Consider the following 15,957-nt stretch of genomic DNA (forward strand, 5'->3'; position numbering starts at 1 on the left):
AAAAAAAATAGTGCCGTTAACGCAAATTCTAATTTGGCCCTGCGAGTCACCCGTAGTTCCTGTTGAGGCTTGTCGCGCGCTGCTTCAATAAGAGTACGTGTGAGTGATGGAGAAAGGCATAGACATATAAACATCCTCGCCGCCATATTGGATGGGGCAAAGTGGGGATTCTTCAACCGTCTCTGGTATAGCATCTAGACAGTAGCCGAGAATAAAGATGCCTCATTCATGTGCTGCGTTTAACTGTACCAACAGGTTTACCATCCAAACGAGATCACATGGGATTACCTTTCACAGGTGAGACTGGAAAAATACTTTTCAATACTGTTCCTTCAGTCTTCAGTTTCCCAGCTCATCTCCACCGGGGAGGTGTAGAGGTATAAGCAGTGAGAATTAGATAATACAGTGCCACACTATGATGAACGTTTTTGAACGTATGATGAATGTTTTTATTTTTGTTATCTGTTTTTTCTTCTTTTATGGCAAATACTTCTCTTCAAAATAAACTAATGAAGAGTAAAATAAAACATTTTTTTATTTTCACAGTGATATGCACTTTATTTTTCATCCCTTGGTTTTCTCATCTAATATGGAAGTTATGGATGTCAGTGGCTGTGACAAGACGTGTTATGCTCTGCAATAAAAAAAAAAAAAACATTGGTACAAGGCAAGCCCATTCACTTTTTTATGCTGATAAGAGAATTACAATGTTTTTTCATGTGACAAAAATGTGCGATTAAATTGCGATTAATCGCGAGTTAACTATGACAGTCGCGACATTAATCGTGATTAAATATTTTAATCGCTTGACAGCACTAATATATATATATATATATATATATATATATATATATATATATATATATATATATATACCGGCATATGTGTATGTGTGTGTGTGTGTGTGTAATATATGTCAGTGGAATACATGTCAGTCATACCCCCCCACATACCCCCCCCCCCCCCCACATACACACACCAGCCACAACATTATGACCACTGACAGGTGAAGTGAATAACATGGATTATCTCATTACAATGACACCTGTCAAGGGGTGAGATATATTAGGCAGCAAGACAACAGTCGGTTCTTGATGTGTTGGAAGCAGGAAAAATGGGCAAACATGAGGATCTGAGCGACTTTGTCAAGGGTCAAATTGTGATGGCTAGATGACTGGGTCTGAGCATTTCCAAAATAGCACATCTTATGGGGTGTTTCCAGTATGCAGTGGTTAGTACCTACCAAAAATGGTCCAAGGAAGGACAATCGGTGAACTGGTGACAGGGTTATGGGTTTCAAAGACTCATTGATTCACATGGAGCTCGAAGGCTAGCTCATAAGGTCCAATCCCACAGAAGAGCTACTGTAGCACAAACTGCTGGAAAAGTTAATGCTGGCTAAAACAGAAAGGTATTAGAATTAAGTTTTTCAGCAGGGGGACACCTGGATTTGAAGATGTTGTTGCTCTGCCACCTGGTTTCAATGAGGACGGTGTCAAGTTAATGCCTATGCTAATACCAGAACCCATGCCAAGTTCAGAGTCCAAGCCTATGTCCATGTCCAAGTCTGAGTTCAAGTCCATGTCCATGCCAAGGTCAGAGTCTAGGCCAGAATACCTGCCCATGTGCATGCCTGAATCCATGCCCATGCTGATGCCTGAGTCCATGCACATGCACCAGTCCATGCCCCAGTGCATGCCCATACTGACACCAGGGTCCATGCCCATGCTGAAACCTAGGTCCACGCTTGAGTTCATGCCCATGCTAACACCTGAGTCCATGCCTATGTTTGAGCCCATGCCCATGCCAATGCCAGGGTCCATATCCTTGCTCAAGTCCATGTCTAGGTCTGAACCCATGTCTGTGCCTGAGCCCATGTCCATGTCTATGCCTGAGCCCATGTTCATGTCTGTGCATGAACCCATGCCATGTCTGAGTCTATGCTTTAGCCCATGCCTGAGCCCATAACTATGCTCAAAACTATGTCCATGTCTAAACCCATGCCTGAGCCTCCACCTGCATCCCTCACCCAGTTTGAGTCCAAGCCCGAACCAAAACCTCCACCTGTGTCCTCACCTCCATTCAAAGTCCAACCAGAATCCAAACTTCCACCTAAGCCCATATTCTGGTGCCACATCCTTCCTGAGCCAGAGGGGACCTCCGAGGGAACTTTGTCCAGCGCCAGGTCCTCATCCCCAGGTCTGTCCAAGGAGGGTCCAGAAGGAGCTCTTTCGGAGGGGTTCTCTCACATCCACGCACCTCAAACTATCACTCGTATCTATGTGCATTCGTGCTCTGAGCAGTGCGCACCTCAAGGACTAATTACAGGGCACCTGTTCCTGATCAGAGGGCAATCACAGCACATGCATATAAGAACTCAGAAGGCATACAGACTTTGTGAAGTAATACATTCAGTGCCTTGTGTCTGACTTTACAGAGTCTTTGTTTGTATTGTTATTCCAATTTTCTACTCATGTTTGGATCTTGGATTCTGCCTTTTGTCTCTGCCTCGTCTAGTCTGTTTGTGCCTCGCATGACCTTTGCCTGTCCACTGTTTTCTTGTCCTGCCAAATGTTTTGAACTTATATGCCTGCTTATTGTGCTTTATAATAAACACACTTCCAGCAATTACATCCGTCTACTGCCACCTTAACTGACAAAGGGGTTCTACTCAATGCATTTTCTTGTTCAGAAAAAGGACTCTAGCTTCCATCCTGTTCTGGAGCAGAGAGACTGGTTCACATTAGTGGATCTGTACAAGGTGTTCCCATGACTCCAAAATTCAGGTGCTTCTTGAGTTTTGCTTTCTTTGGGCAGTAATGCCAGTTCCAAGAAGCAGACTGCCTTGTAACCTCTGATGGCCAGAGGTGCCAGAATCCTCCCATGCAATTAGCTCCTATGTACCTCCACCAGACAGCAGGTCATACAGGACAGCTGTAGTCTCCTCATACACCTTTTGAAGCTTGGACTCAAGATGAATGCAGAGAAGGGTCCCCTAGTATGGATGCAAATTAATAATTTAACTGCATAAAGCTGGATTCATTGATTACAATGTTCATCAGCAAGCAGGCCATGACATATAATTCTGGCTCCTCTTGAGGATGTTGCTATTGTTAACTGCAATAGGGCCTGTGGGAATTAAGGGGGGTTTAGAGATGCATTATCAGATTGTTTGAACCCCAGACTCAATCAACAGAGGTGCATTTTCATCTCAGAGAAAGGGGGCACAGTCCCTGATCTTCTGGATACATGAAGCATTTCTCACAAAGGGTTACAGGAGTGGTTCCCAATTAAAGACAGATGCCTTCCTTACCAGATATGGAGCAGTGTGTTGGCATAGGGGGCATATAAACCCACACACAACCCATCAATCAACTAGGAGTGAGACAACCTGCTTTACACAAAAGCTCCTCAGTTGAGTTCACTGACAGCTGGGTTTACCAACAATAACTCAAGTTAATGTTGCTAAATGTAATTCTACATGCTGCTGAAGTGTAGGGTGTACTTATTTTTCCTACCTTGTTTCTGAATGTTGGTTTAATTTTTTTGGGGAAAAAAGACTGTATACTGAAATCTGCTGTGTATTTTGTTGTCATCTTAGATCCTTTGTTTGTAGAAGTTAGTGAGGGCCACACAAATTTTAGTTAGTTAGGCCCTGATGAATAAAAACGTATAACTGGCGGAGGATGTACTTTCTTTGTCTCATGACTGTAAATAAAAATAGTCATTACAATGACAGTTGAACAATAAAGGGAATTATAGTTCCATTAATACTATGCATAATACTAACATGAAGGATTATAGCATGTCTGTGAAGATTCTCAGTCATCCAGGTACATAGTAATCTGTGGTTGGTAGACGAGAGCAACTAGACTTGCTTGAAGATTCTTGAAAACGTTTCACCTCTCATCCGAAAGGCTTCCTCAGTTCTGTCTGACTAATAGACCACTTGCATGTGACGTCACAGCCGATCCAGATTGTAAACAGACGCCATCTTGTCGGTCAAACGCCATATTTCCGCCATCGCAATTTACCGACACTACCGAATCTTATAAAGATCATCCAAGTCAAGCAACACTAGCATCTTTAAGATCAGCTAGGAACACCGTTAAACACACAGTGAGAAAATGCGCGAACGAGTTCTGGATCAACCTTAGTAGCACAGTTCAACAAGCGTCAGACACAGGAAAAGTGGTCATAACGTGTGTGTGTGTGTGTGTGTGTGTGTGTGTGTGAGCATGCGCGTGTGTGTGTTTAGTGACACAACTTGGGACAGAATTTTGAAATTTCATAGACTTTGCAAACAAATGAGATGCTACCAACAAAATAAACACACACATTCTGTTAGGCTTTGCACCTAAACCCACAGAGCATTGTCCTAGAGTACGTGTGCGCGCACACACACACACACACACACACACACACACACACACACACACACACACACACACACACACACAAAAACACTACACGTTCTGCCAAATATCACAAAGCAGCCATTTTAATAGCAGACTTGCTGTGGCTTTTCAGAACATGGAGTTCTGCCATGTAGTTTCTGCACTAAAACTGAACACAAGCTGGCAGACATCAACAATGTACAGCAGGCAGGAAAGACAGTGATACGCTTCACACACTTTACACTACATCTGCACTAAAGCTGTCTGTACACACCTCTCCGATTACCTTGATATATCTAGTATCAGTACTAGTACTCAATACTTAAGTGACTTACCCGTCTAATGAGGATTGTTATTTTCTTGTTTACAAGATGCCACATCTGAGGGGGGCTGACAAATACTGAATTTCTGTAAAGATAACTGTCCAGAGATTTATAAGCACGCAGTGCTTCACCACTGAACAGCGAGGGAAAGTTAATGAGGTAATTATACACATCTGGGTATTCCACCTCTGGCAGTTCAATATCCACTGACACGGTCGTGAAAACTACGTCCGGTAATCGATAAGGGTCACTAATCTGTAGGTCGTTTATTTTAGAAATATATCTAGTTATCTGTTCATTAGAAAAATGAGCCGTGTAGTCCGTCGGTTGAAATTGATCCATTTTGTATACGAGTGCAGCAATATTCAGCTGTGTTGTTGACCGACAAGATGGCGGCTGTTTACATTCCAGCCGGGATTCGGTCACGTGACTACAAGAGGTCTATAGGGAGTATCAGGTATTTATCCTCTCATGGATCATCATAGAATCAGAATCAGAATTCTGATGGCTGCATTGTAGGTGGCTGATAAAAGATGTCTTAGACACCCACCTCTGTTCAGAGATGGCCATTCTAGGTTGACAAAAATGAACGATCCTCTCTGGCTAAAATGTCTGCCAGTTTTCTGGAAGTCCTCTCATACTCCCGCACCAGTCGAAGGGATCTCATCCCAAAGTGCATAGAAACATGTCTGTGAAGATTCTCAGTCATCCAGGTACATAGTAATCTGTGGTTGGTAGACGAGAGCAACTGGACTTGCTTGAAGATTCTTGAAAACTTTTCACCTCTCATCCGAAAGGCTTCATCCATGAGAGGATAAATACCTGATACTCCCTATTAGTCAGACAGAACTGAGGAAGCCTTTCGGATGAGAGGTGAAACGTTTTCAAGAATCTTCAAGCAAGTCCAGTTGCTCTCGTCTACCAACCACAGAAGGATTATAGCCTACGATTGTCATGTCATTTAAATTTAGTCTGAATTTAGTTTCAATTTCTTTGTATGTGTATATGAACAAAGCTATCTTCTTAGTTTGTGTTCTATAATCAAATATAATCACTGTAAACTGTTGAACCACAGTAACGTTTCTCTGAAAATACACGAGAGCCTTATGAGAGTCCAGGTGCATCCGTATTTAGCTCTAAGAAGATTCTTCTTCTCATTATTATGATTATGATTTTAAATTGAACATTGAATGTTACAGCATTGACTTACACTAGATGTATTCAGAACAAGTCATGATTAACATATTCAATACATTAATTTTTTCATTTCTTTTTAAAATTATTTTTACATTGTTTAAAGTGTTTTTTGTTTTATGGTTACAAAAACAAAACAAAACTGGTAGACAGCAGATCTGGACTTTTTACTGCTCCTTAAACTGAATATGGATCTTGGATGTCAAATATTCCTACAGTATCATTGTGTGTGGGAATCTATTTGGTTATTTATGATTATTGAGTTGAATATTGGAATACTCGATGGCCTCTGGTGCATTGAACTAACATTCATAGCAAAAAACAAAAGTGACAGCAAAACCAGTCCTCACCTCAGCTCACTCACACACCTAATTTTACAAAGAATCATTTGACGAGCACTTGTGTGAAAAATAAAGCCTCCTGTAGAAGCTAATGATTTATCAGCTCGGCAAACTGTGGTTAAACTGCTATATGTGGTTTATTTCCAGTAAAACACCCAGCTGCACTTCATGTACAACACACCAGACTTTCCTCCCACAGCAGTTTCCATTCTAATCAATGTAATAAACTTCACTTAGATTTAATACAAATGCACAAGCTAAGCAGATGTTGTTTGCCTTAAAATGGACTGACAGAGAACAAATACAGTATGTGGTATGATATTACAATTACCAGTTAATCAGCAACACCATCCTTAGTAAAGCATCTTTATTTACTTATTACTTATCCAAAGAGATAACACACAGTGGTTTATAAAGTATTAAATGTTATGAGGAAATTAAGAAAATTCATACAATGTACTGTATGTGTGCTGCCTATAAAAACTGATGTGTTGATCCATGTTGTGTGACTGAAGGACATCCCTCAGTGTTATTACTGATGAACATTTTTCTACAACCCCGATTCCAAAAAAAGTTGGGACAAAGTACAAATTGTAAATAAAAACAGAATACAATAATTTACAAATCTCAAAAACTGATATTGTATTCACAATAGAACATAGACAACATATCAAATGTTGAAAGTGAGACATTTTGAAATTTCACGCCAAATATTGGCACATTTGAAATTTCATGAAAGCAACACATCTCAAAAAAGTTGGGACAGGGGCAATAAGAGGCTGGAAAAGTTAAAGGTACAAAAAAGGAACAGCTGGAGGACCAAATTGCAACTCATTAGGTCAATTGGCAATAGGTCATTAACATGACTGGGTATAAAAAGAGCATCTTGGAGTGGCAGCGGCTCTCAGAAGTAAAGATGGGAAGAGGATCACCAATCCCCCTAATTCTGCGCCGACAAATAGTGGAGCAATATCAGAAAGGAGTTCGTCTCGTCTCGTCTCGTCTTCTTCCGCTTATCCAGGACCGGGTCGCGGAGGCAGCAGTCTAAGCATGAAAGCCCAAACTTCCCTTTCCCCAGACACCTCGGCCAGCTCCTCGGGAAGAACACCGAGGCGTTCCCAGGCCAGCCGAGAGACATAGTCCCTCCAGCGTGTCCTGGGTCTTCCCCGGGGCCTCCTCCCGGGGGGACATGCCTGGAACACCTCCCCAGGGAGGCGTCCAGGAGGCATCCGAAAAAGATGCCCGAGTCACCTCAGCTGGTTCCTCTCGATGTGGAGGAGCAGCGGCTCTACTCCGAGCTCCTCCCGAGTGACTGTGCTTCTCACCCTATCTCTAAGGGAGCGCCCAGCCACCCTGCGAAGGAAACTCATTTCAGCCGCTTGTATCCGCGATCTTGTTCTTTCTGTCATTACCCAAAGCTCATGACCATAGGTGAGAGTCGGAACGTAGATCGACCGGTAAATTGAGAGCTTCGCCTTTTGGCTCAGCTCCTTCTTCACCACGACGGACCGGTAAAGCGACCGCATCACTGCGGAGGCTGCACCGATCCGCCTGTCGATCTCACGCTCCATCCTTCCCTCACTCGTGAACAAGATCCCGAGATACTTAAACTCCTCCACTTGAGGCAGGACTTCTCCACCAACCTGGAGAGGGCAAGCCACCCTTTTCCGGTCGAGAACCATGGCCTCGGACTTGGAGGTGCTGATTCTCATCCCAGCCGCTTCACACTCGACTGCAAACCGCCCCAGTGCATGTTGAAGGTCCTGGTTTGAAGAAGCCAACAGGACAACATCATCCGCAAAAAGCAGAGATGAAATCCTGTGGTTCCCAAACAGGATTCCTTCCGGCCCCTGGCTGCGCCTAGAAATTCTGTCCATAAAAATTATGAACAGAACCGGTGACAAAGGGCAGCCCTGACGGAGTCCAACATGCACTGGGAACAGGTCTGACTTACTGCCGGCAATGCGAACCAGACTCCTGCTCCGTTCGTACAGGGACCGGACAGCCCTTAGCAAAGAGCCCCGAACCCCATACTCCCGAAGCACCCCCCACAGAATACCACGGGGGACACGGTCGAATGCCTTCTCCAGATCCACAAAGCACATGTGGACTGGTTGGGCAAACTCCCATGAACCCTCGAGCACCCTATGAAGGGTATAGAGCTGGTCCAGTGTTCCGCGACCAGGACGAAAACCGCATTGTTCCTCCTGGATCCGAGGTTCGACTATTGGTCGAATTCTCCTCTCCAGTACCCTGGAGTAAACTTTCCCTGGGAGGCTGAAAGAGAAACAGAAAAAGAGAAAGGAGTTCGACAGTGTAAAATTCCAAAGAGTTTGAACATATCATCATCATCATCATCATCATCATCATCATCTACAGTGCATAATATCATCAAAAGATTCAGAGAATCTGGAACAATCTCTGTGCGTAAGGGTCAAGGCCGGAAAACCATACTGGGTGCCCGTGATCTTCGGGCCCTTAGACGGCACTGCATCACATACAGGCATGCTTCTGTATTGGAAATCACAAAATGGGCTCAGGAATATTTCCAGAGAACATTATCTGTGAACACAATTCACCGTGCCATCCACCGTTGCCAGCTAAAACTCTATAGTTCAAAGAAGAAGCCGTATCTAAACATGATCCAGAAGCGCAGACGTCTTCTCTCCCTTACAGAAAAAACACATGAACTTCATATGTGATTTTTGCACATGTGACTTTAACATGTGATTTCTCACATGTGAAATATGTGGAAAATGTGTTTTGTACATGGGAAACATGTTATTTGCACATGGGAAATGTTGTTTTGGCCCAATTTTATGTGAATCACATGTGGGAATGTTTTACACATGTGCTCTACATGGTAACACGTTACAAAATCTGATACCATGTATTCCACATGTTACCACATGTGGTAACGTGATCACATGTGGTAACATGTGATCACATGTGAAATACATGGGAAATTCATGTGTTTTTTCTGTAAGGGCTGGGCCAAGGCTCATTTAAAATGGACTTTGGCAAAGTGGAAAACTGTTCTGTGGTCAGATGAATCAAAATTTGAAGTTCTTTATGGAAATCAGGGACGCAGTGTCATTCGGACTAAAGAGGAGAAGGACGACCCAAGTTGTTACCAGCGCTCAGTTCAGAAGCCTGCATCTCTGATGCTATGGGGTTGCATTAGTGCATGTGGCATGGGCATCTTACACATCTGGAAAGACACCATCAATGCTGAAAGGTATATCCAGGTTCTAGAGCAACGTATGCTCCCATCCAGACAACGTCTCTTTCAGGGAAGACCTTGCATTTTCCAACATGACAATGCCAAACCACATACTGCATCAATTACAGCATCATGGCTGCGTAGAAGAAGGGTCCGGGTACTGAACTGGCCAGCCTGCAGTCCAGATCTTTCACCCATAGAAAACATTTGGCACATCATAAAACGGAAGATACGACAAAATAGACCTAAGACAGTTGAGCAACTAGAATCCTACATTAGACAAGAATGGGTTAACATTCCTATCCCTAAACTTGAGCAACTTGTCTCCTCAGTCCCCAGACGTTTACAGACTGTTGTAAAGAGAAAAGGGGATGTCTCACAGTGGTAAACATGGCCTTGTCCCAACTTTTTTGAGATGTGTTGTTGTCATGAAATTTAAAATCACCTAATTTTTCTCTTTAAATGAATCATTTTCTCAGTTTAAACATTTTATATGTCATCTATGTTCTATTCTGAATAAAATATGGAATTTTGAAACTTCCACATCATTGCATTCCGTTTTTATTTACAATTTGTACTTTGTCCCAACTTTTTTGGAATTGTGGTTGTAATGGTTTGCTTAGTTTTTATTATGGTTCACTCACACAATTTAACATCACACTGGACTAATATTTTGTACATGGTGTTATCAGCTGTAAAGCAAAAAGGAAGATGTTCTCAACAAACTCTTCAGAACCTCCAGATTATACTGATAACTAGATAGCCTTTACAGAAAAACCACATGAACTTCACATGTGATTTTTCACATGTGGTAACATGTTTTCCACATGTGCTCTATATGGTAACACATGTTACAAAATCTGATACCATGTATTCCACATGTTACCACATGTGGTAACGTGATCACGTGAATTACATGGGAAATTCATGTGTTTTTTTCTGTAAGGGAGAACTCGACGCCAACGGCGTCGATGGGGATGCCTCCGCCTGGTAGACTACACGCCTTATTAAATTGTGATTTGGGGATGGACATTTGACCTCACAGTAATCTTGACCTGGTGAAATTACTTGTATTAGCCTTGGAGATATTGTGTTCACAAGGTTTTCGGACAGACATTTGACCTCACAGTGACCTTGACCTTAGACCTTTTGATCTCAAAATCTAATCAGTTTATCCTTGTCCTCAAATGCCCAAATGGTGAAAGGTTGGTGAAATTCCTTTCATTTGCCTTGGAGACATTGTGTTCACAAGGTTTCTGGACAGCCATTTGACCTCACAGTGACCTTGACCTTGGACCTTTTGATCTCAAAATCTAATCAGTTCATGTTTGTCCCAAAGCGCACAAATGGTGAAAGTTTGGTGAAATTCCTTTCATTAGCCTTTGAGATATCGTGTTCACAAGGTTTCAGGACAGACGCACGCACGGATGGACGGATGGACACATGGACAGACGAACAACCCAAAAACATAATGCCTCCTGCACCTCAAGGTGGCGGAGGCATAAAAAATATGATGCAGATTAAACTACTGACTTGAATGAATTAGACACCAATTGGGGGCAGCACGGTGGTGTAATGGTTAGCACTATTGCCTCACAGCAAGAAGGTCCTGGGTTTGCGGCCAGCGAGGGCCTTTCTGTGTGGAGTTTGCATGTTCTCCCTGTGTCTGCGTGGGTTTCCTCCGGGTGCTCTGGTTTCCTGCACAGTCCAAAGGCATGCAGGTTAGGCTAATTGGTGGCTCTGAATTGACCGTAGGTGTGAATGTGAATGGTTGTCTGTGTCTATGTATTAGCCCTACGATGACCTGGCAACTTGTCCAGGGTGTACCCCGCCTCTCGCCCATAGTCAGCTGGGATAGGCTCCAGCTTGCCTGTGACCTTGTAGGACAGGATAAGCAGCTACAGATAAAGGATGGATGGATGGATGGATAGACACCAGTTGCTGCTCCCTAAGTAAAAGTAATCTGTTTGATTTCCAACTGAAGTATAAAGTTCAACCTTGGACGGCATTGTGTGAAACAATGTCACTAAACATCCAGGGGCTCAGATCGGTTGCTAAAAGTCAAATGCAGACAGTGCAGCAACTTATTGAAGCAGGACACTGGAATACAGCAGTCCATCAAAGCTCGTATTTTTAAATTTGAAAAAAAAAAAAAACTAGATAGAACTTGATGCCAACAGCGTCGATGGGGATGCCTCCACCTGGTAGACTACACGCCTTATTAAGTTGTGATTTGGGGATGGACATTTGACCGCACAGTAATCTTGACCTGTGACCTTTTAACCTCAAAATCGAATCAGTTCATGTTTGTCCCAAAGCCCACAAATGGTGAAAGTTTGGTGAAATTCCTTTCATTGCCTTGGAGATATTGTGTTCACAATGTCTAGGGATGGACATTTGACCTCACAGTAATCTTGACCTGTGACCTTTTATCCTCAAAATCTAATCAGTTTATGTTTGTCCCAAAGCGCACAAATGATGAAAGTTTGGTGAAATTCCTTTCATTAGCCTTTGAGATATTGTGCTCACAAGGTTTCGGGACGGATGCATGCACGGACGCACGCACGGACACACGCACATACGGACGCACGGACAGACGGACGCACGGACAGACGAACACACGGACAGATGGACAACCTGAAAACATAATGCCTCCTGCACCTTAAGGTGGCGGAGGCATAAAAAGGTTGCATTTAAAGATAACAGACTGAGAGCCTGTTCAGAAATCCAGTCCATCTAGTAGCCAAACATGCAAATAGCATTTATAGGTTATGATAAATTATAAATATACATTATATAATATTATCCTCAATAATAATCTTGTCAATTATCTCTATTATCAGTTGTGATCTTAATCCGTACTGCTCATGTCTATGTTTTAACCTAATCTATTGACTCTCTGAAAAACACAAGTTTAGAGTTTCACTTTATCAAAGAATTAGGCCTATTTGATGACCTTGTCATAAATCTAATTTAATCATCACTGGACCATCCCAGAATGATCTCTGTGCTTCAACACTCCAAACCTGTAATTACTCCAAAGGATCATGAAAAAGAGGTTGTCTTGAAGGTCAGTATATAATTAATAAAGCCTTTATTCAGTTTTTGTGAAATTTTTTTGTGAATATCTGAACTGGTGTGTTGAGAGGAAGAGAGCAAGAAACACAAAATAATTAACTGCTGAAATACACACAATAAACTCGATGATGTTTATTATTAAAATATGAGAAGGATCTTCATGCAAATCTTTGGATGATGATTTCAGACATTATTTTGCATATATATATATATATATATATATATATATATATATATATATATATATATATATATATATATATATATGCACACACACACACACAGTGGTGCTTGAAATTTGTGAACCCTTTAGAATTTTCTATATTTCTGCATAAATATGACCTAAAACATCATCAGATTTTCACACAAGTCCTAAAAGTAGATAAAGAGAACCCAGTTAAACAAATGAGACAAAAATATGATACTTGGTCATTTATTTATTGAGGAAAATGATCCAATATTACATATCTGTGAGTGGCAAAAGTATGTGAACCTCTAGGATTAGCAGTTAATTTGAAGGTGAAATTCGAGTCAGGTGTTTTCAGTCAACGGGATGACAATCAGGTGTGAGTGGGCACCCTGTTTTATTTAAAGAACAAGGATCTATCAAAGTCTGATCTTCACAACACGTGTTTCTGGAAGTGTATCATAGCACAAACAAAGAAGATTTCTGAGGACCTCAGAAAAAGCGTTGTTGATGCTCATCAGGCTGGAAAAGGTTACAAAACCATCTCTAAAAAGAGTTTGGACTCCACCAATCCACAGTCAGACAGATTGTGTACAAATGAAGGAAATTCAAGACCATTGTTACCCTCCCCAGGAGTGGTCGACCAACAAAGATCACTCCAAGAGCAAGGCGTGTAATAGTCGGCAAGGTCACAAAGGACCTCAGGATAACTTTTAAGCAACTGAAGGCCTCTCTCACATTGGCTAATGTTAATGTTCATGAGTCCACCATCAGGAGAACACTGAACAACAATAGTGTGCATAGCAGGGTTGCAAGGAGAAAACCACTGCTCTCCAAAAAGAACATTGCTGCTCGTCTGCAGTTTGCTAAAGATCACGTGGACAAGCTAGAAGGCTATTGGAAAAATGTTTTGTGGATGGGTGAGACCAAAATAGAACTTTTCGGTTTAAATGAGAAGCATTATGTTTGAAGAAAGGAAAACACTGCATTCCAGCATAAGAACCTTATCCCATCTGTGAAACGTGGTGGTGGTAGTATCATGGTTTGGGCCTGTTTTGCTGCATCTGGGCCAGGACAGCTTGCCATCATTGATGGAACAATGAATTCTGACTTATACCGGTGAATTCTAAAGGAAAATGTCAGGACATCTGTCCATGAACTGAATCTCAAGAGAAGGTGGGTCATGCAGTAAGACAACAACCCTAAGCACACAAGTCATTCTACCAAAGAATGGTTAAAGAAGAATAAAGTTAATGTTTTGGAATGGCCAAGTCAAAGTCCTGACCTTAATCCAATCGAAATGTTGTGGAAGGACCTGAAGCGAGCAGTTCATGTGAGGAAACCCACCAACATCCCAGAGTTGAAGCTGTTCTGTACGGAGGAATGGGCTAAAATTCCTCCAAGCTGGTGTGCAGCACTGATCAACAGTTACTGGAAATGTTTAGTTGCAGTTATTGCTGCACAAGGGGGTCACACCAGATACTGAAAGCAAAGGTTCACATACTTTTGCCACTCACAGATATGTAATATTGGATCATTTTCCTCAATAAATAAATGAGCAAGTACAATATTTTTGTCTCATTTGTTTAACTGGGTTCTTTTTATGTACTTTTAGGACTTGTGTGAAAATCTGATGATGTTTTAGGTCATATTTATGCAGAAATATGGAAAATTCTAAAGGATTCACAAACTTTCAAGCACCACTGTGTGTGTGTGTGTGTGTGTGTGTGTGTGTGTGTGTATATATGTATGTATGTACAGTATGTATGTATAGAAATATATAAAGAAATACTGGATACCAAAAATAGGTTTGTCTGAGCATCTTATAGAACCAGCCACAGTTCTTCTGGACACTTTGGCTATCACACTTGCTTCTTAATTTTGCAGCAAAACCCAGTCACCTTCATGATGTTTTCTTGTTTAATCTGAAAAATCTGAAAAGTGATTTCTTATGTAATATGATGCTCAGATACAAACTTTTTTTTTTTGCTGTAACACTGAATTTTGTGCTGGAAAATGAATGTTTGGACTCTGAAATGTTTTTGGACTGACTCAATAATGTATAAGTCATAAAACAGAAATGTATAACAAAGTTTGTTTCATAAAAACAAAGCAAAACAGGGAGCCTTTGGCACAGTATTGTATATATAATTTAAATGAGTAGAATCTTCAACTTATTTAAACATACAAATTAAAAAAAACACACAATAAAACTATATTGATGGCAAAAGGATTGTCAAGTGATTGCACCCATTCTCACACACACACACACACACACACACACATATACATATATATATATATATATATATATATATATATATATATATATATATATAAAATAAAAATTCTGAAAGAAGTCGGTGTGTTGAGTTGTGCTGTTTGGCTGACGGACTGATCAGCGAACTTTGCCTCGGATCACCTCCATGGTCGCAGGTTTTCTCTTGCACAGTAAGACAGAAATTGTGCAGAAATACAACACGTTTTTCACCAGCAACATCGTATACGTCACACTGAACAGGTACTGACTGCGGCTGAGCACAGACTCATCTGCACAAGAGACATGAAGAAGAAATCTTTTACAAATCTGTTAAATGTTATATTCAGTTATTCTGACTAGTGTAATTATAAAATGGCCAGTGAAATAATAAAGCAGAATTATTTTATGTAAAGATGCCTGCTCATCAATGTATTTCGATGATATTTGGTAGATCTTTATCTCTTTACCAGGATCCTCTTGCACATCATCTTCTACTTTTGGAGTTGGACAGTTTTCGGTAGAGGTGGAGGCTTTTTAAGAAGAAGAAAGAAGAAACCTTTATTAGTCACATGCACACTTCAAGCACAGTGAGATTCATCCTCTGCATTTAACCCATCTGAAGCAGTGAACCCCCCCCCCCCCACACACACACACACACCCAGAGCAGTGGGCAGCCATACTACAGTGCCTGGGGAGCAGTTAGGGGTTAGGTACCTTGCTCAAGGGCACTTAACTAACTGCATGTCTTTGAACTGTGGAGGAAACCAGAGCACCCGGAGGAAACCCATGCTGACACGGGGAGAACATGCAAACTCCACACTGAAAGGCCCTCGCTGGCTGCTGGGCTTGAACCCAGAACCTTTTTGCTGTGAGGCGACAGTGCTAACCACTACACCACCGTGCCACGCAGTGGTGTATGATGTTGAGGATGTTGATCAACATCAAAACTTACAC

The 15,957-nt window shown here is 41.7% G+C and overlaps 1 protein-coding gene across 1 annotated transcript in view; it reads right to left on the minus strand.

Annotated features, from left to right (window-relative positions):
• Positions 1-14,870: 14,870 nt before the first annotated feature.
• LOC132893336 (uncharacterized) overlaps positions 14,871-15,957 on the minus strand; it is a 100,364-nt gene continuing 99,277 nt past the window's right edge. The window contains exons 5-6 of the mRNA XM_060932368.1: positions 15,471-15,533; positions 14,871-15,293 (exon numbers count right to left, since the gene is read on the minus strand). Coding sequence (XP_060788351.1) covers positions 15,142-15,293; positions 15,471-15,533 — 215 coding nt within the window. The 3' untranslated portion in view covers positions 14,871-15,141. The remainder of the gene's footprint in view (positions 15,294-15,470; positions 15,534-15,957) is intronic.

Source organism: Neoarius graeffei, chromosome 1, assembly GCF_027579695.1.
Source record: "Neoarius graeffei isolate fNeoGra1 chromosome 1, fNeoGra1.pri, whole genome shotgun sequence".
Lineage (NCBI taxonomy): Eukaryota > Metazoa > Chordata > Actinopteri > Siluriformes > Ariidae > Neoarius > Neoarius graeffei.